Source organism: Musa acuminata, chromosome BXJ3-4 (genome assembly GCF_036884655.1).
Source record: "Musa acuminata AAA Group cultivar baxijiao chromosome BXJ3-4, Cavendish_Baxijiao_AAA, whole genome shotgun sequence".
NCBI lineage: Eukaryota > Viridiplantae > Streptophyta > Magnoliopsida > Zingiberales > Musaceae > Musa > Musa acuminata.
In genome coordinates, this window is record NC_088352.1 from 7,801,331 (window position 1) to 7,828,017 (window position 26,687).

The 26,687-nt window shown below is 37.1% G+C and overlaps 4 protein-coding genes across 6 annotated transcripts; 3 read left to right on the forward strand and 1 right to left on the reverse strand.

The window, feature by feature from the left end:
• The first annotated feature begins 583 nt into the window (after positions 1 to 583).
• On the forward strand, positions 584 to 6,794 carry LOC135634577 (ER lumen protein-retaining receptor A-like). The gene is made up of 6 exons (XM_065144961.1): positions 584 to 839; positions 928 to 1,193; positions 4,209 to 4,324; positions 6,103 to 6,176; positions 6,247 to 6,310; positions 6,404 to 6,794. The coding sequence occupies exons 1-6, from the start codon at positions 749 to 751 to the stop codon at positions 6,438 to 6,440; spliced, it is 648 nt and encodes a 215-aa protein (XP_065001033.1). The 5' UTR covers positions 584 to 748; the 3' UTR covers positions 6,441 to 6,794.
• Positions 6,795 to 7,525: 731 nt separating this feature from the next.
• On the reverse strand, positions 7,526 to 10,530 carry LOC103981107 (trifunctional UDP-glucose 4,6-dehydratase/UDP-4-keto-6-deoxy-D-glucose 3,5-epimerase/UDP-4-keto-L-rhamnose-reductase RHM3). 2 transcript variants are annotated; one of them, XM_009397706.3, is made up of 3 exons: positions 10,392 to 10,530; positions 8,392 to 9,971; positions 7,526 to 8,302 (listed from the first exon to the last, which is right to left on the reverse strand). In XM_009397706.3, the coding sequence occupies exons 2-3, from the start codon at positions 9,955 to 9,957 to the stop codon at positions 7,850 to 7,852; spliced, it is 2,019 nt and encodes a 672-aa protein (XP_009395981.2). In that variant the 5' UTR covers positions 9,958 to 9,971; positions 10,392 to 10,530; the 3' UTR covers positions 7,526 to 7,849. The 2 variants fall into 2 exon arrangements, with proteins under 2 accessions (XP_009395981.2, XP_065002754.1); XM_065146682.1 differs by lacking the exon at positions 10,392 to 10,530 and adding an exon at positions 10,182 to 10,343.
• A 6,502-nt stretch (positions 10,531 to 17,032) lies between these two features.
• LOC135635371 (VQ motif-containing protein 4-like) lies at positions 17,033 to 18,037 on the forward strand. The gene has a single exon (XM_065146403.1). The coding sequence runs from the start codon at positions 17,168 to 17,170 to the stop codon at positions 17,801 to 17,803; it is 636 nt and encodes a 211-aa protein (XP_065002475.1). The 5' UTR covers positions 17,033 to 17,167; the 3' UTR covers positions 17,804 to 18,037.
• Positions 18,038 to 18,989: 952 nt separating this feature from the next.
• On the forward strand, positions 18,990 to 26,198 carry LOC135582981 (probable hexosyltransferase MUCI70). 2 transcript variants are annotated; one of them, XM_065147404.1, is made up of 10 exons: positions 18,990 to 19,314; positions 19,436 to 19,745; positions 20,545 to 20,823; positions 20,927 to 21,140; positions 21,337 to 21,446; positions 21,556 to 21,755; positions 24,438 to 24,541; positions 24,837 to 25,024; positions 25,139 to 25,338; positions 25,679 to 26,198. In XM_065147404.1, the coding sequence occupies exons 2-10, from the start codon at positions 19,484 to 19,486 to the stop codon at positions 25,925 to 25,927; spliced, it is 1,806 nt and encodes a 601-aa protein (XP_065003476.1). In that variant the 5' UTR covers positions 18,990 to 19,314; positions 19,436 to 19,483; the 3' UTR covers positions 25,928 to 26,198. The 2 variants fall into 2 exon arrangements, with proteins under 2 accessions (XP_065003476.1, XP_065003477.1); XM_065147405.1 differs by having other exon boundaries at positions 21,026 to 21,140.
• The last annotated feature ends 489 nt before the right edge of the window (positions 26,199 to 26,687 follow it).

Genomic DNA, 26,687 nt, shown 5'->3' on the forward strand with positions numbered 1-26,687 from the left:
TGTGATCCTTCCAGTGGGTCCACCTGATGGATTTCCAAACCATATAATATAATTTCTTTGGAAGATACAAGAAATATTTTACGTAATCCTGTTTCGACACATGCTAATATAATCATCACACAAAGGATGGCATCAGTTCATAATTGAGCCGGGCAGATATCGATCCGATATAATACATTAAAAAATATTTTATCCATATCGTATAATAATTAAAATTTATCAGGTCATAATAATTAAAATCAATAATTATTTTTTAAGATTTTTTTTGTTTTGGGATTGACTAAGCATTAAAGGGTTTATGAACTATAATTAATTTTTTTTTTAACTTTGAGGATAACTTTAGCGTCACAATAAGACTGCTCGTTTATAATTTAAATGCACACCAAAGGAAGCTTTGTGTTAAAATTATTTTTAATTATATAAAAACACTTATATTCAATAAAAAATAAAATTTCCGAATTTATTTTTTGGGAAAATAAAATAAAATTTAAATATAAGTTTTATTTAATATTATTGTCTCTATTTGATATGCGTAGAATATTTCTTATTTCTTCCAGAACATTCGCCACCACTCTGCCACGTCATCCTTCCTGCCCCTTCACTCTTCCACGCGAAACGTTCGTGGTGCGCTTTACCCCAAGAGAAAGGGGCCGAACGTTTCTTCTCCGGATTCCCCAAACCCTAACGATCGACCGCAGAGAGCAATTCCACAGTACCCGTTCCCGACTCCTCCTCCGCCGCCGCCGCCATGAACGCCTTCCGATTCGCTGGCGACATGTCGCACCTCGTCAGCGTCCTCGTCCTCCTCCTGAAGATCTACGCCACCAAATCTTGCTCAGGTTCTCCCCTCCCCGGAACCCCGCCTCTCCCCCGAAACTCCGCCGGTCCCTTGTGGAATCTCAATTTCTGGGCGTTTCGTGGTGCCAGGGATCTCGCTCAAGACGCAGGAGCTGTACGCCCTGGTGTTCCTGACTCGCTACCTAGATCTCTTCATCTACGTCGTCTCAGTGTACAACACATTGATGAAGATCGTGTTCATCGCCAGCTCTCTCGCCATTGTTTGGTACATGAGGTCTCACCCCTTGGTGCGGCGGACGTACGATAAGGATCAGGATACGTTTCGGCATTATACCCTCATCGGTGGAAGCCTTCTTCTCGCGATCTTTTTCCATGACAAGTTTACGATCCGCGAGGTATTGTTAGGCGATCATTAACTCGATTTAACTCGCCTCATACTATTGTTTCCATTCGGTCAAATGGCTACATCTTTTTCTGAAATCGTCGCATTTTTATATTAATTAATTAGGAATAATTGCAACTGCCTTTGACAGTTTGCGAATGCCAATTTCTTTATTGTTACTTGTCAACATACTTTTCCCGTTTAGTTTTCTGTAGCTGTATCTAGATGCAATACAATATCAGTGTCAACAATATCCACTAATGTTCTGTGTAAACTGCTGAACCTGTTTGATTGTGGAAATTCGTGGATGCCTACCAAGTGGGGAATATTATGATTTTGTTATTTTAAAAGGGCCTTTTGAGTATTTGGAAATGCAATTTTTATTCCAGCAAAGGAATGATAAGTCAACTTAGTTGCATGTTAAGCTTTAGACATTCCGCGCTGGCACAAGAACAATATTTTCAAGTATGCACATATTTGGATGCTCTACTCGCAGGTCAGTAATCTGCACTTAAGATATAGACAAGAAACATCAGCGAGAGTACATCAAATCTCTACTAAATGATAGGATAAGTTATTGATCATGATCTGATGGTGAATTTTAAAGTTGCTGATTCATCTCCTGTTATTCAGTTCCTTTGGTCTTGGCATTTCATTCCTTTTCTTGCTATGTTTAACACATTTAAAGCTCGTTTATTATCCTCATTGGCTGTTTTATCCAAATTAATTACAATGTTTTTAGGAAAGAAAATGCTCAAAGCTTTCATGTGTTTATACTTCTAATTTATATATTACTTTTATAGTGTTTTTTTCTCATCTTTTCTACTTTAGAACCATGACTATTCTCCAATGTGTTCACTTGAATGTTCTTTTATAACAGAATCATGGCACAGCAGTCATGACCAAAAGATAATAATGTTTGGTCCACAACCTTTACAATGGAAATCTTGAAATGGTATTCTTGGATATGGTAATTATGTGACCTCAGAGTTGCAGATGGACTCAACAGTTTCATCTGCAACAGACATTGCATTCTCTATCTTGCCTTCTCTACTTCATTGTCAAATTTCGATGACACAAATTACTCTTGCATTGTGCTGTAGTTTATGGGATATGGTAGTGCATGGATCTGGTTGTTTTTGAGCATCTGGATCTGCCCACCCTCCTTAAACCAGGTTCAAGTAACTATTAATTGATTTTGTGATGGATACGCAAAGGGAGGTGCATCCAAATTGGATCCAGATAACTATATATATATAGTAGGATATGGGTTCAGGTCCCCTACCAAATGACTTTCCTTATATAGGTAGTAATGACATCAGGATAGATATGTATTGAGGTCTACCTTACTCATTGGATTCAGGTATCCTTTAATGGGTTTTTTGGGAAAAACAGGTGTCAGAGGGGTAGATATAGAACCCATTTGTTCATATGGTAACATATTCTCACATATAACATCACAGTGAGAGGCTGGAAGCTACAATTTTGTCAACTATTTAGTCATAATATGCAAAAAAAAAATCTTTCTGGGGCCTGATACATATAAAGGATTTGCCAGAAATGAATCCACTGAAAAATGTTTAAAGCGTCCTTAAAAATGAAATTAGAAAATTTGGATCATATTTTAGTTCTATTTCATTTTGTGCAAATTTTTTTTCTGAACTTGAGGAGCTCAAGCATGTAATTCATGTTTATCAAGCCATACATTTTGAGTATCAGGTTAGTTTGTGTTATGCTTAATTATGTACTAAATGAGATTTGCTTATATGAGGTAACGGTAAGTGTGAAAATAAGTCACATTGGTGTATTTGAAATTCAGCATTTGATATGATGCTGGTTTTGTAGAAAATAATATATGGGCATACTTTTTTTAGCATAGGGTAAATGGCAAAAGTGGGATTTGAACCCAAGACCTTGCATTAAACTGTCAAAGTCTTCACCAACTAGGTTAGCCGACATCTTCTATATGGGCATACTTGCTTATTAATGTAATGAGCTAGGTCTTTAATACTGTAACCCATTTGGATAATTCCATCCAGGACATCTAAGTTCCTTGTACCTCATTTTATCTACCAGTTCATCATCTTTGGATAATTTACATATAAGGTGAAATATTGTTGAATCATGATGGACAATCAATTACCATAATCATAATCATAAAATCTCAATTTGAATCTTGGTGGTCAGTTTTGTTGATCTTAACTAATATTTAAACAATTGCAGTTTTAGCCCATACAATTTGCAGTTTGCGCTTATAGTAAGAAGAAAGGAATTGATATACTATACTGACCTCTCATTAATGAATTGATAGATTATACTGAATTCTCATTATAGAACTTACTATTATTGGTGGCCTCATTGTTACAAAAGCTAACTATGATGATAGATCTATCTTGATATTCAGTTGTGGTTGTTGGGTTGATTATGACCGGAAACACTAGTCAAGTTGTTGTAGAAGCACATGGAATGGTGGAAGAGAAGGAAAAGGCTGGGAAGATTAGAAACTAGGTAGAAAAATAGAAAAAAATCTCAATAAGAGGGAATTTAGAGGCTTGAAGCGTTCTCAATTTCAAACCTAAATTGTATTATGATGCAATTCATGCAACCAATAGTCTAATTTTTATAATCCTGTGACCAGCCAATAGTTGACTTGTGCTAGCTTGCCCCGGTCCCTTGAAGAAGAGTCAACATTGATGACCTCTTCTCCACGTATTCTAGCTGCCTTCTCTCCTAGGACAGTGAGTATGTTCAGGAGTTAGGATTCTTGATGGTCCAAAACAGCTGTATAGGGATTAAAAGACCAACTTACCACTTACTCTTTCACAGCTTTCAAATTTTATCCAACCATTTGAAAAGGATGCAATTTTTTGTTCTTACACTTCACGCACAGAAATTGGAAAAGGGAAAATGTTCTCCTTTTCATTACTTATAATCCAAACAGTTTATGTTTTAAATTAACTTTGTGCTATGTTTCTTAGTTGGACATATTTTTCTTGAACTTCTTACATCATTGGTGGTCCATTTGCAGGTATTATGGGCATTTTCGATATTTTTAGAAGCAGTTGCAATTCTTCCCCAATTGGTTTTGCTTCAGAGAAGCAGAAATGTGGACAACCTGACCAGCCAATATGTCCTCTTCCTTGGGTATTAGAGCTAATATGCTTACCTTGATTTATGCTTGAATAAGTTCTAGTCTTTTCCATCTTTCTTCATAGAAGAAAATAGGTTATGTATAACTTGACAGCTTTGAACTCTCATGAACAAGAGAATATGCATAAGTTTCTATTTGACTTTTTGGTGTATGAAGTGCTTCCTCTGAGATTTGTGGAGAGTTTTAGTGCATTCTTTTGTTTTGAAAATTCATATTAGATCCGAGTCTTTAGCTTTTGGTGATCAAAGAAAGCATCAGCCAGAAGCGGCCGGAATGATATTCATTTTTAACATTCTTTAGGTCTACATTTTTATGGCCTAATTTATTTTATCATTTTGTGATATGCTTGAAATCTAAGTTCTGGACTTGGATGACTTTGAAATCTTGACTTTGTTCTTCTTTGTTCAGTAGTTTGTGAAGAACTTACCTATGATTGATATCATGCACAACTTGTTAGGTGTGTGCATATGTGGCAGATGCTTTTGCACTTTGTCTTTTATAAATTCAAGAAATTTACTATTGACTGTGAAGTGCAAATGTCTGATTGTGCTTCTAAATTATTTACACTGATCCAAACGTCAACAATGTGGAACCGAAGTCATCTAACATATGCATGTCTGTGTGTGTCTGCCCTGTATTAATCTCATTGTTAATGTTCCCTTCTTCCAAATTTTTTGCAAAATGATTCTCAATCTTTTATTCCTTATCTTCCGCTAGTCAAGTGTCTCCAAGAAATTACATTATAAGAAGTTGAATTATATAATTATAGGTTACTTCTATTGAGGTACATATGAAGGTATAGACATATTATAATATTGATCTGTTTACTAATGATTTTTCACGGAAAGTAGTCTTTGCATGCACACCTGGTCTTGGATTGTTAGTTATAAGATTTGATCGGGGATCAACCAAGTTAGTGAGACAAATACCTGTTTGACTGTCAGGTAGCTGCGTAAAGTGTGCCTTCTATGAGGTAATTCATTTTCGGTGTCCGATTTGATGCGGATACCTTTTATTGCTAAGCAACTTAGGCATCTATTCTTAAGCTTCCTTTTATGACCTTAGGTACCGATTATGTCAAACGCATCTTATTAAGATAATGGCAATAACTGCAGTCTACAGAGAAGTGGCACATATTATAGCTCACATCATCAAAATGTCTCCATTGTACGATTTGAATTTACTTGATCAGGAGTTCTTGTTATTTTTAATGAACCATCTTGATGGTTGTAACTTGGTATTCTGCTAATTCATTTCTTCTCTATTTTTTAGCCTTAATAAGACATTATAGGGCATGGACACCATACATTATTAGCCTTAGTGTCATTTTTTATGTGTGTTCTCAAGTAATTCCAACCCATACATGATTTAATCTCTTTTCTTCAAGTGACCTTCGGAAACTGGCAGAGAAGGATTATATGTATGCAAAATATTTGGGTCAATGCTGGTTAGTTGTGGTTATTTTGTATACAAACTCAATTTCTCAATATAATTTATGTATTTTTTTCTAATACATGATCCTCTAGGGCCTTCTGGCCATTGATTTTGTTGGACCATCTTAATAACCAAATTGCATGAAGTTAATTCCAGGCCTTGGCAATCTTGAAGATATGTTTTTCTGTCTTCGTGTACCACTGGAAAATAAGCAACTTCAACACATCATGTTAGCAATTTTTCTCTGTATCTATCCTCCATTGTTTGCTATGCCCTAGTTCAACCTATTAGGTATTCCTGACAAGATTTAGAATGAAGTTATGTTCTTGTTCCTCAGGGCTTATCGTGCATTTTACATTCTCAACTGGATTTATCGCTTTGTCACAGAAGACCATTACAGCGCATGGATATGTAAGATAGTTTTGTATATCCTCTGCATAAGCAGAATTTCCATTTTCTCTAAACCATTGCTTTCTTGCAGCCTGGATCGCCGGTGTTGTTCAAACAGCCCTTTATGCTGATTTCTTTTACTACTACTTCATCAGGTAGGAAGCCAACCGAATGCCAATAACTAAGTACCATATACACCACAAAATTGATGCAAACAGTTACTTATTTTGATGGTGTTGGATTTGCAGCTGGAAAAACAATGCAAAGCTTCAACTCCCGGCTTGAATTAAATGTGAAAGCCAAGCGGCTGCAAGACGGTAAATATCTGAGATGGGAGGACTAGTAGGTACTTTGAGCTGGAAGATCTGTTGTCATCAGATGGCAACAAATTTTGGGCCATGCATGATCCATTACCATACTCTATGCTGATAGTGTTAGAGATTTCAGGAGTCTGGGTTGTCACATTGTTCGTTCGTTTGTTGTTTGCAGCATGTCATTCCAAAATCTAACATATCACATTGTGACTGGAAACTTGAGCAATCTCTGTGCCTCATTCAATCACACATTTATGTTGAGAACATGGGGTGTAATCAGGAGTGTTATCACAGCATCTGATAACAAATTGACATTTCCCGAACATTTATAGTTCCTTCTAATGACACTGAGGAAAATCCATACAGTGAGTATATTTTCGTTATCGTCCCGGTGGTTTCTGAATGTGTCCCGGAAAATCCATACAGTAAGTATATTCACTGATCAGAGAATAAATTATTTGACTCCGATGTGTGTCATGGGCATGCATGCTGCTCGCCAAGATCTGAATGTTTCACCGAGCCATTCAAGTCTTAAAGACTAAATCAAAGTGGCAATATTGCTACGTTTATTTCTAGTCTTGCACTCTGCTCATTTCTTGTTCAAATTGGCTGACAAGAAGCGTCTTCTAAACTGTCCTTAAAAGATGCAACGAAAAGCACATTAACAACCATTGCAACCGTCCCCCGAGAGCAGCTGAACTCGATCCTTCTCATGCATTCTCATATTTCTCTTTGTTTAAACAAGTCTTTATAAAGACGTAGTTGTCCTCTTCAAGAAATACTGTGGCCTTCCCTTCAAAGATAATTACACGAACCACCTTCTTCATCTGTCTCTAATTCAAGAACAATCATCTTTGAGCCCTCCGCTTCGCAGTTATTCTCCCCTTTTGCTTTGCTCTATCGCTACTTGTCTCCCCTTTTGCTCTATCGCTACTTGGTCATTTCATAATGAATTTGTGCACAGTCAAGCGGACCACACACTGCATAAACATTAATCATGATTTCCGTGGCATTACCGGACAACAAAACAATACATGACCAATAGAATATAGAGTGTAAAACAATAAATGGATCGCATTGATAGAATGTTAATGAGTACATGCCACACAAAACTGGACAAGAAACCAATTTGAGAAGACAAATAATGTTGGTCTCTTGTAAAGACCCTAAACAAGAAAAGCAAAATAAACTACCTAATCAAATTGAAACAAGCAGTTTCCTCCCTTGTAGAAAAAGAGTCTTCTAGACGCCACCACCGAGCAGATCTGATGATAGTCTTGCTGCCATAATACTGGCCAACATCAGTAATTAAGTGGAAAATTTGGGGCTCTACTGCTTTAATACAGAAGTCTAGACCGAATGCGATCACCGATAAGCTTCTCAGTTAGAAAGGACCTTTTTGTTTGGCTCAAAGACATACTTGATGAGAGAATCTTTTATCGACAGCAACTCTGGAAACTCTCTCTTCAACTTTGAAGCATCCATCTCATTGTTGCTTCGAGGTGCAACTATGACTTTGGCCTGTTCCTCCAATGTAAAGTTAGTCCATTTAAAGCTGGGGTCAATGTAGCTCTTGTACATCTCTAGGATCTCGTTGTGGCTCACCACGCCAGGATTGGTGAAGTTCCATATGCCCCTGCAGCTTCTTTTTGCCATCTCAATTGATATGGGCAGAAGTTCATCTAAAACTGTCATGCTATTTGGTATGTTCACGACTTTGTTGTAGCGACTGATTTTTGTGATGAAGTTGCGAGGATTGCTCAGATCAGAAGATATTGGCATTCTAACTCTAAGAGTGCAGACATTGTCAAATTCTTTGAGCAGCTCTTCAACCTGCATTATGGACCAAAGAAAAACTCATTCATTAGATTTTACACAACAGAAGATATGGTCTAAGCAAAATTTAGCAAGCCAGAAGTCACCATTGCTTTAGTCTTCGAATAGAAGGAACCGGTAAAGTTTGGTTTGTCTTCCTCCTTGTATCCGATGCCTGATCCTTCAGGGTGTTGAGCATCATACTCAAAAATACAACCAGTAGCATAATTCATCAGCAACAGGCCGTTCTCCCTACAAACATCTGCAAGAGTCAAAGTTCCCACGACATTTGTGCGAATCGTCTCCTGCTTGTGAGATTCACACCAGTCAACATTAGGCCTACCGGTGACACCAGCAGCATTAAAAACATGAGATGGCTTCACATTCTGAATATCCCGTATGAGTTGGGAACGTTCTTCCAAACGCCCTCTTCCATACTCATATGGTATATCCTGCTTCTCGCATAACTTGCCGAGAAGGCCCCCAATCCATCCAGTTCTACCATATATCAAGAACTTCAAATGTGGTTTCTTCAGGGAGGTCCTTATTGAAGGAACCACCATCCCGTTCTGATTACTAGTGCTCATTTCCTGATAAACCATGTCCTTGGTTTCTTCAGATCCATCGATATGCCTTTCGATACCAGGCATCATCAACATCCGTGGATGAGGTAACAGCGCACCTGAAACATCCCCCCACCAGTCGGGGTTGTTCATGTACCATTCCATCGTCTTCTTCAGTCCCTCCTCCCATATGGTCTTCTCTGACCATCCAAGGTTCTTAAGCTTCTGATCATCCAAGAAGTACCTCTGGTCATTGAAGGGCCTGTTCTCCACAAACTTGATGACGGTGTCCGTATCTAATGAGAAAAGCTTACATATATCCACTGCCACATCAATCACCCTCCTTTCTTTCTTTGTCCCAATGTTATAAACATGCCCAACTTCTCCTTTGTGAAGGACAACCTCGTAAGCCTCTGCAACATCCTCGCAGTACAGATAGCTTCGAACATTAGAGCCATCACCATGAATCGGCAGAGGCTGCCCTCTCATAGCCAAAAGGATAAACTTTGGAATCAGCTTTTCCGGGAACTGGTTGGGGCCATACACGTTGTTTCCACGGGTTGTAATCACAGGCAAGCCATATGACCTTCCATAGGCCATAACAAGCATCTCAGCCCCAGCTTTGGTTGCAGAGTACGGGTTAGTCGGCAGCAGCTGAGACGCCTCATGGTTGCCCACCACGGCATCCTCATCGGTCTCCCCGTAGACCTCATCGGTGCTAACATGGATGAACCTTCTGACTTGACCAGTGACCTTGCAGGCCTCGAGGAGGACGTGAGTGCCATAGATGTTGTTCGTGGTGAACTCGAAGGAGTTGCCGAAAGAGTTGTCGACATGGGTCTGGGCGGCGAAATGCATGATGGTGTCGATGGACTCGGTGATCAGGAGGTAGTTGACGAGGTCGGCGCTGCCGATGTCGCCCTTCACGAACCTGAAGTTGGGGCAGGAACGCGAGGGGTTGAGGTTCTTCAGGTTGGAGCAGTAGTCAAGCTTGTCGAGGACCACGATCTTGTACTTGGGGTAGTTCCGGACGAGGCGGTTCGCGACATGGGAGGCGATGAAACCTGCCGCCCCGGTAATGAGGATGTTCTTGGGCTCGTATGTCGCCATCCACACAACAAACTCTGCTCAAAGAAGATCGCATTTTGCAGATACAAGTCAGATCCAAGATCTCACAGAAGAGAAAGATTACACGTACAGTGAGATCACAAAAGCAGTCATTTTTATCCAATTCGGCGTTTCAGTTCAATCGCTCCTCTTCAAGATTGCGAAGAACAAGACACCGCCAACAACAAAGAACGAAAGGCACTCAATAGATCTCCAACGAAACTAACCGAGACGAGATTTTTAAGCTACAGCTCGACGGAACACGAAGGAAACCATCGGGAAAGTGCATGTCATTGATCGATCAGGCAATTCATCAAACAAAAAGCACTATAACCGAATCCGATCCGGATTCCTCGTTCTTCACGAAACCCACGAAACCAAACCGAGATCTGAGCAGAAAACAAAGCCTTATCCAGAAGAAGGGGGAAAAAACGCACCTTTGCAGAAGAACAGAGCGGAGAATTGGAAGCTTCCTTGCACGGACAAGAATATGAAGCTGAGAGAGAGAGAGAGGAGGGAGAGGGAGAGAGAGAGAGAGAGAGAGGCAAGAGTGAGTTCTAATTAAGATAAAGAAAGATTATTTTCATCATTAAAAAGGGGAAGGGAGACTAATTAATGAGGGGTTAAGAAGTAACGGAGAGATTGGAGGAGGTGACGGAGGGACGGGAGAATCCAGCGATTTCGTGCGAGACACGCGTGACGTTGACCGCATGGTCCACGGAGTCTACGGCTCTCTTGTTGGGCCGCGGCCCGCTTTCCATGTTCCACGGGCACATTTAACCACTCATATATAACTATCCTTCACCCAAATAAAAGGCATATATATATATATATATATATATATATATATATATATATATATATATATATATATATATATATATATATATAACATAAAATTTCGAAAAAAGACTTATTTTTTAAAAAAATTACCTCTACTTTTAAAATTTTCAAAAGAATACTGACATTTTGAAAAGATCATTTTATTTATTTTTTCATCGAACCCGTCACAAACCATAACCCTCGCTCAAGGGTCTACCATTAGTCCTAACCCCTATTTATTTATAACTCTCACACGAGGGCTTATCATCGATCATAACCTCTCTTAATTGCACAGGTCCACTCTTTTTGCTTGCAACCCTCTTGTGAGGACTGATGACCTCACTTCGTCGTAGGCTGTTGGGTTCTGATAAAGGCAACAAACAACAAAGACGATGGCTAATAGGTTGGGCTGGATGAATGTGAGACCAATGGGTCAATCGACAAAGAGGGTAAAATGATTATTTAAAAAAATTATTTTTAATTTTTTTAAGTATGGATCAAAAATTTTAAAAAATAATTAAAAAAATTCATATATATATATATATATATATATATATATATATATATACACGTAAATCATATATATTTTGTTGATATGTTGCACGATGCATATTAACTCTACTTTTTTCCTGTGATTAAAAGAGGACACACGATCGATTACAGCTCACCATTATAAAAGCTTAAATCTATACTATACTATGATCACAAAGTAAAAAAGGAGAAAATGAAAATGAAAGAAAGGAAGATGATAACCCTAGCCATCTTCTCTTCGATCACCATGAAAACTTTAGTTCTAAGAAGGGGAGAAGAATGAGAAGACGACATCGCAACTAAACGAAAGAGAGGAAAGGCTCAGAAAGAATGTAGCGATTGCGTTGTGAAATCATAGACCATGTTGGCTCATTACTAGTCGAAGATCTTTTATCATAGCTTTTCTCATTCAAAATCTCAAAGCAAACAATTACAAGTCAGGCGAGAGAGGATGAGGGGTAGAACACAGAGAGTGTATCGCTCTTGGGGGTGCGGTCTTATGAGACAACCCCTCTATATAAACCAAGAGCAGAGAAACCCTAAATATATCGTAATTGGGTTCTAAATGAACTTTGTTGGACCTAACAACTAAAAATACCATGCAAACGCCCTCCCCTCCCAGAAAAAAACTATTGAAGAAGAAGATGAAAGAGCAACAAATCATGTCGAAAGGGTGAGATGTATAATCCTTTATCAAATAATAATAATAGGGGATTATTAATCTAAGATCAAATCAAATAAAAAATTATATTAAACTTAAGAAAAAAACTTACAGAGATTTTGAACTACCTTAGCCCTATAGGCTTGAATACTTTTAGACTTGAATGAATTTACAATATGCAGATGTCATTTATTTATAGGTGTGAAGTATAATTTAAATCAAAATTTTCTTGTTCCAATTAATTTATTTAATTAACTTATTTAAAAAATAAGATAATAATTTAAGATCTTCCAAAAGATATACTTGAACTTTTAACACTCCCCCTATAGTATATTTTTAGAGATAAGTCTAAGTTTATTCGAAAATCTTTAAATAATCTTTTGAAAAAAGATTTGATAAAGATATATGCAATATAATCTTTGTTTTTTATCTCAATGATTCTTTGAAGCATTTTTTGAGATAAAATGATGTTCAATTTCAATATATTTGGTTCTTGCATAACAAATTGGATTGGTAGCCAATTTTAAGGTACTTTGATTATCATACTATAAAATAATTAGTTTATTAATTTAATAATAAATATCATAGATTAAACAACTTAACCATATATATATATATATATATATATATATATATATATATATATATATATATATTCCTGAGTTACAAATGAATAAAAAATTCTTACTTTTTTTAATTCTAAATCTTTTAATAATTATTTTCATAGCTTGTTTGAGAGATAAATATATATTTTTCTATATTCATCACTTCCATTTTGTCATTATCGATGATGTTCATATCATCCACATATAGAAGAACAATAATATGCATGCTTCCTTATTTTTTAATAAATAAGCTAAGATCTAAATAAGAAGAAAAATAATTTAAAAATATAAATTGAGTATTTTTTCATACATGGGAGCTTGCTTTATAACCCATAGAGGATTTTGTTAAGTTTGTAAACATAATTTGGTTTAAAAATAAAAGTATACCTTGGTGGTTGTTCAATATAAATATTGTTATCAATTTCACCGTATAGAAATACATTCTTCACATCAAGTTGTCAGCTTCCATCTAAGATTAAATACTAGAGCAATCATCTTCCTAGTAGAGTTCATCTTAGCTCCAAGACTAAAGGTTTTCTCATAATATTTTTTATATTTTTGAGAAAATCCCTTAATAAGTCTTACATTATAATGATATATATTTCTATCTGACTTACATTTTATCTTATAGACCCATTTGCAAATAATTAAATCTATATATGTTGGCTTTGACATAAGATCCTAAGTTTCATTTTTATGAAGAGTTATCATTTCTTCTTTGATGGCATCCTCCCACTTTTTAATACCTTTGACTTAAGTAGGCATAAGATTATCAATTAGTTTAGAAAAAAATAGTGACATATACTTACATTGTCTCTATCTGTGCCAGTTTAACAATTATTATTTTTTATATTCTCAATGTTGAAATTTCTTTTTCATGAATATCATTACTCCATATATCACTTTGCTCATTGGTGATGAAGAAATAATAGGAATAGATACAAATAAGGAAGAAGATAAGGTAAAATCCATTAGAGAATTAGATGATAAAGGAAACTCAACTATAGATTTTGAACATATATTACTTTTATTATTGTGATTGATATTTAAAAAAAAAACTACTTATGGAAGATAATAAAAAATTTCATCAAATATAACATCTCTAGATACCATATACTTATGTGTTTGTGGATCCATATATTTTCAATATTTTTTTTATTTTATCATAATCTTACTTCTTTTTTAAGTCTAATATGTGAACATAGCACGTAGAACTAAATACTTTAAAATATTTAACATTTGATTTCTCACTAAACATGACTCATATGAAGACTTTAAATTGATTGGACTAAGGGGAGGTTGATCAATAACATAAGTTGCACATATCATACCTTCGGCCTATAAGTCTTTAGGTAAAATTTTTGTATAAAACCAATATTTACGAGTCTCCATAAGATGTCAAATCTTCCATTCTGTCACTTGTTGTAGTTTGTTTACACATGTAATTTTGTTTTTGATATCATATTCTTTACAAATGGAGAATAATCTATAAGAACTCATCATCATTATTAGTGTGTAACCTTTTAATTTCCTTTCAAGAACACTTACAATTATTAACTTAAACTTTTAAAATTAAAAAAAAACTTTAATTTTTCTTTTATTAAGTAGATTAAAGTGAATCTTATAAAATCATCAAGAAAGAGAAGCATATAATGTGAACCTAAATAAGATAGAGTTTGAGTATGGTATATTAGATCATTAATAAGCTCTAAAGAAAATTTATACTTTAAAAGTGATCTATCAAAAGGTTGCCCGTGTACTTTACTGTATTGAAAACCTGAACAAACTTCATTACTACTAAAAATAGTAAGATTATGAAGACCATTAATTACACTTTTTTATATTATAATTTTTAATTTAAGAAAATTTATATGACCAAGTCTAACAGATTGATGCATCATCATTTGTACTTATCCTATCAATATAAGAGGTTGATGTTGATAGAATATATAAATCTTAAACTATTCTACTTATATGTACCATATATGCATTTAATTTTTTTATGTTGTGAAGAAACATAAATAATGTTGTCTACTATGATATGAGATTATGACGGTACCTTCTTTCTCTACTTGATGAATAATGTTGTCTACTATGATAATTGCATCATTGCCTTCATATTAATAAAGGTTGATGAAATGATGATCACATCTTGAATCAACTATCCAGTCATACTTAAGTTGACAAATGTCATAGCTTTAGTAGTTTCAGCCACAAAACATTTGCTCCATCATTGGTAGCATTGGAACAATCTTCTTTATTTATAACATTTTCTCTTTTAATCTTAATATAATAATTTTTTTTTATATGACCTAACTTACCACACCTATAATATTTGGTCTTCTTTGGATTTGTACCATTGTTTAAAGAAGACCCTAACTTATTATTAGCATCATCCTTATTATCTTTATTTTTATTATTATCCTTTTTTATTTGTAAAAAGGACATCTTCATCTCCCATTGAAATAAAAACTCTCATCATTTGTCGAGCTAAGGATTCTTGAGAAACAAGAAGATTTTTTAACTCTACTAAAGATAGTTATTGAACTTATCCTTGAATTAATATAATATGAGGAATATTTTTTTACATCATAAATAATATAATATTTTATTCGTGCATTAGAAATAGGCTTATTTGAATCTAAGAGTAATATCTCAGAATATAAAATTTTAATCTTAAAAAAAAATAAGAAATTAAGAGATTATCCTAGATAGTATTTGTGAAATCATTCTCCAAATACTGAAACTAAGCTATATTGTTTTTGTTGAGGAATATATTAAAATTGATCCAAATTTTTTAGGTTTATTTGCAACCAATAATGTGTTTAAAAAGATAATGAGAAATATATCTCTTTATTGCACATTCAGCTTTTTCATTTAATGTCCTCATCTCTTTATGCCATTTCCATTGTACCGTTGTTATATTGTCACCAACCATATCCCATAGTACCGTTGTTATATTATCACCAACCATATCCCATTGATCTTCTCTCTATGAGATAAACTTCAAACAAATCTTATAGATATTGTAATTTGATTGGTCGAGAAGTTTAACTATAATAATTCATAATCGAAAAAACTTATCTTCTTTACTAAGGAGATCTTAAATATAAATTATCACCCTCATAACTCTGATACCACGTGAAAAAAAAAAAAAAGATCATATGCAAGTGCAATCATTTCTTAAATAGTAATAACAAGATACTGCTAACCTAAGATCAAACTAAATAAAAGAAAAAATTTAAGATTAAAAAAATACTGAACTTAAAAAAAAATCGTAAACTATTCTTGAACGTAAACTCTATAGATCTGAGTACATAAGACTTGAATGGATCTACATATATAAATATAATCTATTTATAGGTGTGAAATATAATTTAAACTAAAAAAATTATCTTTATAATTTTATTTAATTAATTTATTTAAAAATAAAATAATAATTTAAAATCTTTCAAATGACATACGCAAATCATTCATCTGTGTGAGCACACAAGCACGCGTGCAGGAAACCTGTAACAGGCGGCGATGGAGTGTTCTCGTACCCTCTCCTAGAAGAAGAAGAAGAAGAAGAAGAAGAAGAAGATGATGATGATGATGATGATGATGACGAGGGCATGGACCAAGCAATTAAAGGGAGATGCAAGTCTTGGGCAACCCGACACCGGTGGTGGTGGCCGTCAGCATCTAAATGTCTTCCTCCTTTGGGTTCGCATTTGTCTCGCGTTGCATTGACCATCAGATCTCATCATGTCGACTGTTGAATGATTAATGGGAGGCACAGAGAGAGAGAGGGAGAGAGAGAGAGAGAGAGAGATCATTAGCTTATTATATACATCACATGAATCAATTATAAATTGTTTGGGAATTACCAACTCAATGAAAATATCATGGTTTCTTCCAGCTGTTATGCATGCAGCTCATAAAACTGACAGAGATACTAGCAATAGTCAAACCATGTAAGATTTCTTGATTCATCCATGAATGTTTCAACCATGTCTGCGATATACCCTGATCGATTCAAAGTCGATGGCCACCTTATTAAATGGACGTGAAGATAAAACCAAGGCAAGACTACTGCAAGACCAAGGCAAGCATGATGGTCAAATTAAAGAGAGAAAGAGAGAGAGAGCGAGAGAGAGAGAGAGAGAGGAAGAGATTTCTTCTTTGTGTCACTATCAAACCAGAAAATATGTTCCTTTTTCTTTCCGATCGAAATCACCAACAAGAGCGACTTGGATTACTTTTCTTGAGGGCCAAATGATACCACCACAAGAACAGGGATTCGATTCCATTCCCAGGGCCATTGATTTACCTTGGACCGAGCCCGGAGGAGCGGCTCTCAGGTCAATGCGGTCTCTGTCTTAATGACCACGTCTCCTGTCACAGCAACTTGCTTGGAAACTCTTGGCTACTTCCCAAGAACAAAGAAGGAGAATAAAAGGTAGGAAACAGATCTCAAACACCACACCGCACACCATTGTGTTTGTGTTGTGTTCTCTTCCTCTCGGACTCGAACCATGCAGTTCTAAACTCTCTCTCTCTCTCTCTCTTCTGCTGCATCACCGTTTGATGTTCTGCTGTAGGAGTCTTGTCGATGGAGAACCACCCAATCCAGTCCCCTCATCCCATCGCCCCCCACTCCACCACCAGTAGTAGATGCATCAGCAACGACGATGGAGTAACAGCAGCAACAGCTCCTCCGACACCGCCTCCACCTCCAAAGTCCACTCCATGCGCCACCACCTTCGTCCAGGCCGACACCTCTTCCTTCAAGCAAGTGGTGCAGCTGCTCACCGGCTCCGCCGAGACCACGGCGAAGCGCTGTGGCGGACTGCCGCCGGCCGCCAAAGCCGTCACCGGCCCCAAGAGGCGGGCTTTCAAGCTGTACGAGCGCCGCAGCAACCTCAAGACGATCGGCCCTCTGAAATCGACCGCGTTCTCGCCTCATAAGCGACCGCCGGAGATCAAGTCGCCGAGCGTGTTGGACTTCCCTTCGCTGACTCTCAGCCCCGTCACCCCGCTGACCCTTGATCCCTTCGACCGGCTGCTGCACCCGTATTCCGCTGCGAGGATGTCGGCCGACGCCCGTTCCATCGCCGAGAAGGGGTTCTACTTGCACCCGTCGCCGAGGACCACGCCAAGGGATGCGGAGCCGCCGAGGCTGCTGCCGCTGTTTCCTATCTCCTCGCCGAGAACGTCATCTGCTGCAGCCGCTTGTTCGTCTACCTGATGCTTTTTACTTGCTTCCAGAAGAAATATATCTGCTTCATGCGAAAAACTCGTGCTCTTTCTCTGAATTCTCTCTGATCTTGTCTTCTCTTTGTGATGCTACAAACCAAATTCTGGGAGTATACAGACATCTTTTTCTTCAAGCTCACAGCATGCAGTTCATGTGCATCATTTTTCCTCCTCGATCTGTGTCTTTGTTTCTTCCTCCATGCTGTGTAACCTGTAAAGTTGGCATTGTCTCAGCTACCGTGGTCAGCAAAGTGATGATCGAGGGCTGTACTTGTGCTCACAGCCCATCATCATCCTGCTTTGAGGAAGACAATGATCCTGTCACTCACCCTTTTTGCCATAGCTCAAAGGTCCTCTTCACGTGCAGCATGATACACCCTAATGCATGTCTCAGATTTCAAGCTGAGTTAATTCCATATCAGATAAAAATAATAATTGAGTTAATTCATAGTGTCAGAGTTAATATACTATCATTATTAAAACCAAGAATTGACCATCAACCAATTTGATGGAGACAAAATAAATTATAATTCTTCTTCCAATTGCTGGCTCACATTTGTGTTGGACAAGACGATGACGCACCCAATCTTAACATTCCCAACCACGGTATGCTTGTCGACTTAATTCGATCATAATATTCATGTTTTGGTCAGACAGTTGACTTCCCATCGAACCTGTTTTAAGTATTGCCGATTGGACCCGAACGCCCTTTCGATTCGTGACGTCATCTCGACGTAGGTGGTCCACGGCGGCCCCCCGAACCGTCGTGGCTGTTTTGGAAGGTGGCGGTTTTCGCGGTGCGAGGCCATGAGCACCGTCCATCGTGCTCGAGATTCGGGTATGCACGAACCGTCAAGTGAATCGAACGGCGAAAGAGGCGAAGCGGATTGGTGCGCCTCCCTGTTCCGCGCATTAACCGGAAATGGCCCGGAACCCATCTTGCAGTCACCGGCTGTAACCGGCCGACGTAACAACCACCGCCGCAACGGGAACGTCAATCCTAAGCGACCCCTTTCCGCCTTTCTATTGGATCTAACAATGGGCCCACCCTGGTGGTCCACCAGTGCCGCCAATCAAAAAAGGGGTATCGTGGTAAAGTTATATACAATTGACTTCTCTTAATCATCCCGTCGTCGAGATAATTACTTCCCTAATCTTTGGTCGGGATAAGTAATACTGTTAGTTCTCGTCCCCTACGCCCGCCTTCCGTCTCCCTCCGTGCAACAAATCTGGCGCTCGAAGACGACGACAAGGGCTGGGATCGGCTATTCAAATCCACGTCTTCATCAAGGGAATTCCATCTCCGAAAAGGCAAGATCATTGGCCTCCTGATCCCTCCCGATCCGTGTCCTTCTTCTTCTTCTTCTTCTTCTTCCCGTTCCGTTCTAGATTTGGGACAGTCGTCTTGGGTTTATTCTGTGAATGACACACTTCTGAGGATTGAAACGGGTGCAATTGTGCTATGCTGGATATAAGTCGGTGTTCGTTCAAGGATTGGAGTAGGTACGTTCGCTGCATGTAGATCTTCCTGTATTTTGGTGAATTTGCGTCTGTACGTTGCAAGACAGTGCGGATTTGGAGGTATTGATTTGTCGCTCTGGGTGGCTCTTCCGGTTCGTTATAGGTTGGACGAGAGGGTTTTCGGAAGGGGAACGGAGATGAGAGGGTGGCAATGACTGGAGGGTCATTGGGTCTACGATCCGGGAGTTATGGATCACTGCAGCCACAGCTGCAGAACGGTGTTGCTGTTTTCTCGACTCAGTTGCCGCCCATCTTGGTCCGTAAGACTTCGAGAATGTCCCTTTCCGGATCAAGAGAAAAGGAGAGGATTTTGCCGAGGATTTTCAAGTTTGCAGGAAGAAGGAAGGTTGGGATGTTGCTCTTGCTCGTTGCCTCAGCGGCTGTGCTGTCATTCATTTCTGTTGTCAGTAAAGGTTTGGCCTTTCTTCCTTGCTTTCATCCTGTATACATTTTTCGGTCATGCATTACGTCAGTTAATTGATCTTCAATCTTATTCTCCATCCTCTGAGTTTGGGTGGCATCATTATATACCAATTTGCAGGACTCTTCTCAAGATCGAGAAATTTCAATGGCTAAACCACCTAAAGTTCTTGTTTTCTGCGCATGTCTATCACTTTTCCTTAGGTGTAGGACATCAGTTGTTCTTTCCTATGTATTTGTAGAGGGCGATAGTAGCCAAACTTAGCGATTGTTTTCATGTGCTGATTTGTTAGTGATAGTATATAGTAACCAATGTTGATATTTTCCTTCCTTTATGCCCACAGGAATATGGCACAAGCAGCAACTTGACATGCCATCTAGGATGTGCTTACAATGGTTAATGAACCAATTATATCTAATGTTGAAATAGGTTGTTGGGTCAAATTAGTCAATTCTGTCAGGTATTTGAATACTTAACTCTGGTTACCATGGAAATGTATGTAAGGTGTACTGTTCATAAAACATAAAGGCTGCTTATTTTAAGATGGAATCTACTACTAGAAACTCATTATTTGTTATCCTTGGGCAAAGTATGGCATAGTAACAGGTAAAACCAGCAGTTCAGCATTGTTACAAGAAATACCTGTTAAACTGCAGACGGTTATTACCTCAATTTAATGTATTAATTCATTTAAATTAAAATTTTCAACCTTCTTCTTTTCAATTTTTGTACCAGTTATTTGACTCCATTATCATCATAGCTTGTATTAATTTCTTTCATTTCTATATCAGATGAAGATGCATCAGCGAGCCCCGAGTCTCGCATGGGTTTCACTGATCACGTCTGGAAGTTTGTAAATCCTGTTAGACCGTCATGTAATGATTTCAGCCCTCCCTTTAGTCCTGCAAAAGAAACCACGGTGGATAGCACTTCCAATACGAATCATGAATCTGCAACTACCCATAATGTAACACAGCTTTCTGTTCCCATTCTTCCTCCAATGCCACATCCTTGCGAAAGTTTCTCGCTTCCTCCTCCGCCAGCTGATAAAAAGCGCACTGGTCCACGTCGTAAGTCTTGAGCTCTTGCTTCGTCGGACGGGCAACATTTTATTCTTTTGGCTCATTTGTAAACTAATTCTCTGCTTGAAAATCTCATTTCTCTCTTTTGTAGCATGTCCTGTTTGTTATGTCCCTGTAGAGCAGGCTGTACTTCTCATGCCACCTTCGCCGTCAGCATCACCTTTTCTTAAGAATTTAAGTTATTTTTCAGAAGATAACTTGATTGCCAGTGAGTCAAATGGAGGTTCTGTCTTTGGAGGATATCCATCTCTGCTTCAGAGGAACGAATCTTTCAATATAAAAGAATCAATGATGGTGCACTGTGGGTATGGTTCACTCTTCCTGTCAGTTCATTTTTCTCAAAACACTTTTTGCCAGTTTATTTTCTCATTAAGTGAACTATGCTTAAATTTTTTAGGCTGAATTTTTTTTTATTGTTGACTCTTCTTTTGCTTTTGTCTGTGGATTGAAGATACCTAACTGTTTTCATTGTCTAAGCTCATGTTAACCGTCATTCATCAGATTTGCCAAAGGAAAGAAACCTGGTCGAGAGACTGGATTTGACATAAATGAAACTGATCTTCTTGAAATGGAGGAATGCCACGATGTCGTCGTAGCCTCTGCCATTTTTGGTACTATGTGCAGTATTTCTCTATTATTGTTGTCAGTTTTGTCCACCTTTGACCATTGCACCTCCTGGCCCATTTAGATAAATTTGCTCATGTTCATTTGGTTGATCAGGAAAATATGATGTAATGCAACAACCGAAGAATATTAGTGAATATGCAAAAAGGAATGCATGCTTTTACATGTTTGTTGATGAAGAAACTGAATTGTACATAAAGAACTCCAGTGGCCTGGTTGATACCAAAAGAGTTGGTCTATGGATAGTGGTGGTAGTTCGAAACCTTCCTTTTGTAGATGCAAGGCGAAATGGGAAGGTAAATTTTTTCTCTTGCACTATTATTGTAAGTTTAAGTTGCAGTTAGCATTGTCTAACATTTGAAGGTATTATGATTTTCATCAGAAAGCAGATTCATTTGAGTTTTGTTGATTTATTGATCAAAGTCGGTGTACTTTCTCTTTCTGATACTGTTGAGGATATTCTAGTTACATAATGTGAGGAATTAAATGTAAATACTGACTGACAGGTATTGGTTTTTCTTGAATTGCCTATATTTTACCCCACAGATTGATGAACTTGTACTGGTCCTTGTTACAAGTTCTTTGAATTGCATTCAGTGTATTGAAATTATTTATACTAATGTCTGGCCTTCCAGATTATATGACCGGTAAGATAAGCAGCTATCAGCGGTAGTATGTAAAAGTTTTTGGAGTCCAGTAACTGAATCTTTGTTTAATATCAGTTGATTACTTTTATTAATTTTCTACAAGGAAACTCATTGGCATTAATAACAACAATGGCAACAAGATATATGACTAAGAGAATCAAAATTCAACATGAAAGCTATGCTAACTTACAAGATATTCAGGAAATTTGGCTTATAGGTATATTATTAAGTAATATAAATCATCCAAGAGCAAGTTGTAGCATTTGGCAACATCTTTAGTTCATCAACTAGCCATTGATGTTTTACGTGTTACACATGTATCAAGCCTACATTAGTTCAATATATTATTTGTATTTGTTGAGGGTGAACCTTAGTACATTAGTAAGGTTGCTCATTTGCAACTTGGGAGATGAGGTTCGAGTCATAAAAATAGTCTCTCTATAGTTAAGGGGAAGGTTGCATATATTGACCTTTCCCATACCTTGCATTGGCAGGACAGCGTTGGATATTATCTGTATTTGTTCCTAAAGTTTGCTACCAGTAAATGTCTAGATATGCATATGAATATATGTTTGTTTCTATCTGTACCTAAATACCCGAATATCTAGATGTATGTAGAAGTGTTCTATTTTCCCATACTAGTTGGACAAAGTGTGCTATTTAGTTCTTTTTAAGTATATTTTGTTCTTGTTTGTTAATTTTCTCCTTTTTCGCCTTTCACATCTGCTTTAAATTCTTTTAATCCAAGAAATATCTATATCTCGGCCTGCTCCCATTTTACTTGCCTCATGGATATTCACACACCATATTGGTATTTGTATATCTAGGAACTTGTATTGAAAGAAGATTGAATGATCACTTCTTGAATCTGTTTTTGTATGCGATTGGTTCTTGTATTCATCATATATCCATGTGTGTACCTGAAGAATCCTATCAGAATATGGATACAGATATGCATTTGGTTCTATTCGTGTTGGAATACCTGAAAATTCGAATCTATCTTAAAAGTGTTAAAGCTGCTCATACTGGCCTCAGGAAAGTGTTACTTGATTGTCTTTTCTGAATATATTATATTATATTTACTTGATTGTCTTTTTCTCTTTTTTATCCTTTTTCACATTCACTTTAAAATCTTCTTATCCAAGAAATATCGTAATAGGTTCAATTTGGACCTTAATTGTTTGTTGGTGATATAGCCTATGTTTGCAATATTCATATCTATAAATTCATTTTGAACTTGCATATGCTTAATATCCTTTTATGTTTGTATTTACTTTAACAGAAGGTCTCATTATATAAATTTTTATTGTTTAATATCGGTTTCTGAAATTGTATGTGCTGATTAAAAGTTTATTTATATTTCAGATATAACTTTCTAACATCCAATTCATGTTAATTCATTTTCACTTCTAATAATTCTGGGTTAATTTACTATATTTGATGGAATCAAATAATTTAAACAAACTGAGCAAAGTCAAAATCCTAATGTGTCCTTTATGGTGGCTGATAATCCATGGAACTGTATAAGATGACTATTTATAGGTAATGTAGCTTTTTTTCACTGTCTTCCATAGGCTTTAGTTGGAAATTTTGTTCCATGACATTCCTAGACAATTTATCTGTAGAACTGATGACCTAAGGGAACTTTGTCAGTCACAGATGTTTCTCAGTTAGTAAGACATGCACTTAGACACCAGTTGTTGGGTACGACTCAGAAAGGGACTGTGCCCCAAGGCTACTAGATAGCCATCATTGATTACTTAACTGAGCATTAGGTAGATTAAGGGATTCAAGTACTATTTTATATTTGTTCACTTCATTTTTCTTCAGTGTGTAGAGGAATTGCCAGAGAGAAATGAACATATTTCAGGATAGTGGAGTGTCTTTCATGTTATATTCAAATAATTGATAAAATCAGCTGGTATATAGAAGGGATTAAATCCAGCATTTATCTGACCATGCCTTTCATTTATTTGACTGAGAATGTATAGTTTTGGACTCTCGAACAGATACAAAAGGCACCATGATGACTCTGGAACAGTCATCCAACCCACGATATTCTGACCTAGTTTGACTAAATTTGTGATTTCCTAAAATGAAATTTCTGAATATTATTATTTTGTAGTTTTTACATTAAACCTTTTGATATTGCCCAATTAGCACAATTAATTTTGTTATTAACAACTGGGTGATTTTGTTTCTTCAATCTACAAGTTCAATTTCTACTTTGATTCTCAATGAGATGTTCCTATAGAATATTAGTTTTCTTAATTATGTTCTGTAGTGCCAAAGATATTATGTAGACTTTTTCTTACTATTTAATTTTAGCAGGTTCCAAAACTTCTGCTCCATAGGCTTTTCCCAAATGCCCGATTTTCTCTTTGGATCGATGGAAAACTTGAACTTGTTGTGGATCCTTATCAAGTTCTTGAGAGGTAAAATGTATTCTTTAACTGTAAAATGTATTCCTTGGAGGGTTAGCCTTGGTCTCATGATAATGTTGCTCCTTTGTTATTTGTGACAAGGCTCGGGTAAAGGAAATAACTCATTTCTTTGCGGTCATGACACCACACACATTGAACCCCTTTTGACCTTGTGCTAGTGGGACCCATGTGTAATGGATCATCCTTTTATCTTTTAAGTATAAAAGAATAACCATCTAAAATTTTGCAAGTGTCTGTTGTATACCTATCTTGCACGTAGATTAAAATGAGTTTGACTGGCTTTCAGATTCTTGTGGCGGAAGAATTCCACTTTTGCAATCTCCAAGCACTACAGGCGCTTTGATGTTTTTGTGGAAGCAGAGGCTAATAAAGCTGCTGGAAAATATGACAATGCGTCCATAGATTATCAAATTGAGTTTTATAAGAAAGAGGGTCTGACACCTTACTCTTTATCCAAGCTGCCTATTACAAGTGGTGAGTGTAGGGGTTCTTATATGATAGAAATCATTTTTTTTTTTTCAGAAAGATGCTACAGATATATTATTAATAGCCTGTTCTAAGGTCTGTGATTCTTACTGTAAATCGCAGATGTCCCTGAGGGATGCGTGATCATCAAAGAGCACATACCAATCACCAATCTGTTCACCTGTCTGTGGTTCAACGAAGTTGACCGTTTTACCTCTAGGGACCAGATCAGTTTCAGCACAGTAAGGGATAGGATAATGTCTCAAGTGAATTGGACGATCAACATGTTTATGGACTGTGAAAGACGCAACTTTGTTGTTCAGGTACTTCAATCTTAACAAATGTCGAATTTGTTGTATTCCAAAGTGTATTCACTATAGATTGAAATACAGAAGTAACAAACATGGATAGCCTTAACATACTACTGCCAACCATCGCTGTGCCTATCATGCTGTGCCGATGCACTCGACCTTATTCTGCCTACGGGCACCCAGTCAGAACAGCACGGTAATTTATTCTAATATCTAAAGTAACTTCCAGTGCTGGCTGGCGTTTGGCACAGATGGTGGTTTCTTTTTCTTCGTGTATGTTATCATGTGGACTTAATGCAAGGTTTTGGTGAAGTCTAATTCGTCTGTTAATCATGTTTTCTATGTTATGCAGGAATATCACAGAGACCTGTTAGAACAACGTAAAGCACTTGCATCCTTGATCTACCCACCACCTCCTGTAGTGACTAACGAATCACCTGGAGAATCACTTCCAGGAACTCATCCACAAAGGCTGGCAAGAGGTCCTCCATCAAAAAGGCTCCCTGGTAAGATATCCATGAGGCGCGGGCGGGACAAAAGATCGGGTTCCAGACGACATCATCCTCGAGCTGCCGCTGGAAGAGACAACAGTTCGATCTGAATTCTTTCATGATTCTTTTTCAAGGTTCCTACAGTATACTAATCTGCAGGGTCTGCGGAATCGGGACCAGTGCCTTGCAGAGGAGCATTCTTGAGCTTAATGCTACGTCATTATTATTTCGTAGCAACTGTCGATAGCAATTCATATATTTTATTTTGCTACAGATAACCTACTGATTTAAGAATAAATAGCATGTTTGTTTCGTTTAGAATGTTTTTTACATCTTGATGTACTCATAGACCACGAATACACATACTGAATTCTTGTGACATACGAGTGAGTGTTTTCATAGGTTATATATGGCTGCATTCCTGCTGATACCAGCAGCTACTTAAACTTGTCAAAATGAAGGTTGCATAATGAAAGAAACTTGTTGATTTTGGGTTGGAAGGTAACATTTATAAATTATTATTATCGAAATTGATCATTGATCCATGTCGTCATAGAGTCGATTTATGTAGTTCACTTTTCAAAGGTCATTGCCTTATGACGTCCATTCATGTAGTTCATTCTTCAAAGGTCATTACGTCTAGAGAATTAAATCTTCCTTGCATTTTACTATTATTATTATTATTATTATCTTTTTGTTACTTCCGCGACAATAGTATTATCTTCAAAAACACATTGTGCATAGTATTATGTAATACATGAATAAAAAGAGCAAAATCACCAGTGGGTGAAGAAAGATTCATTAGCACTGTCTCCCCTCAATTCCACGTTCCGACTTGGATCTTATAGAACCACTTGACATACCATTTAT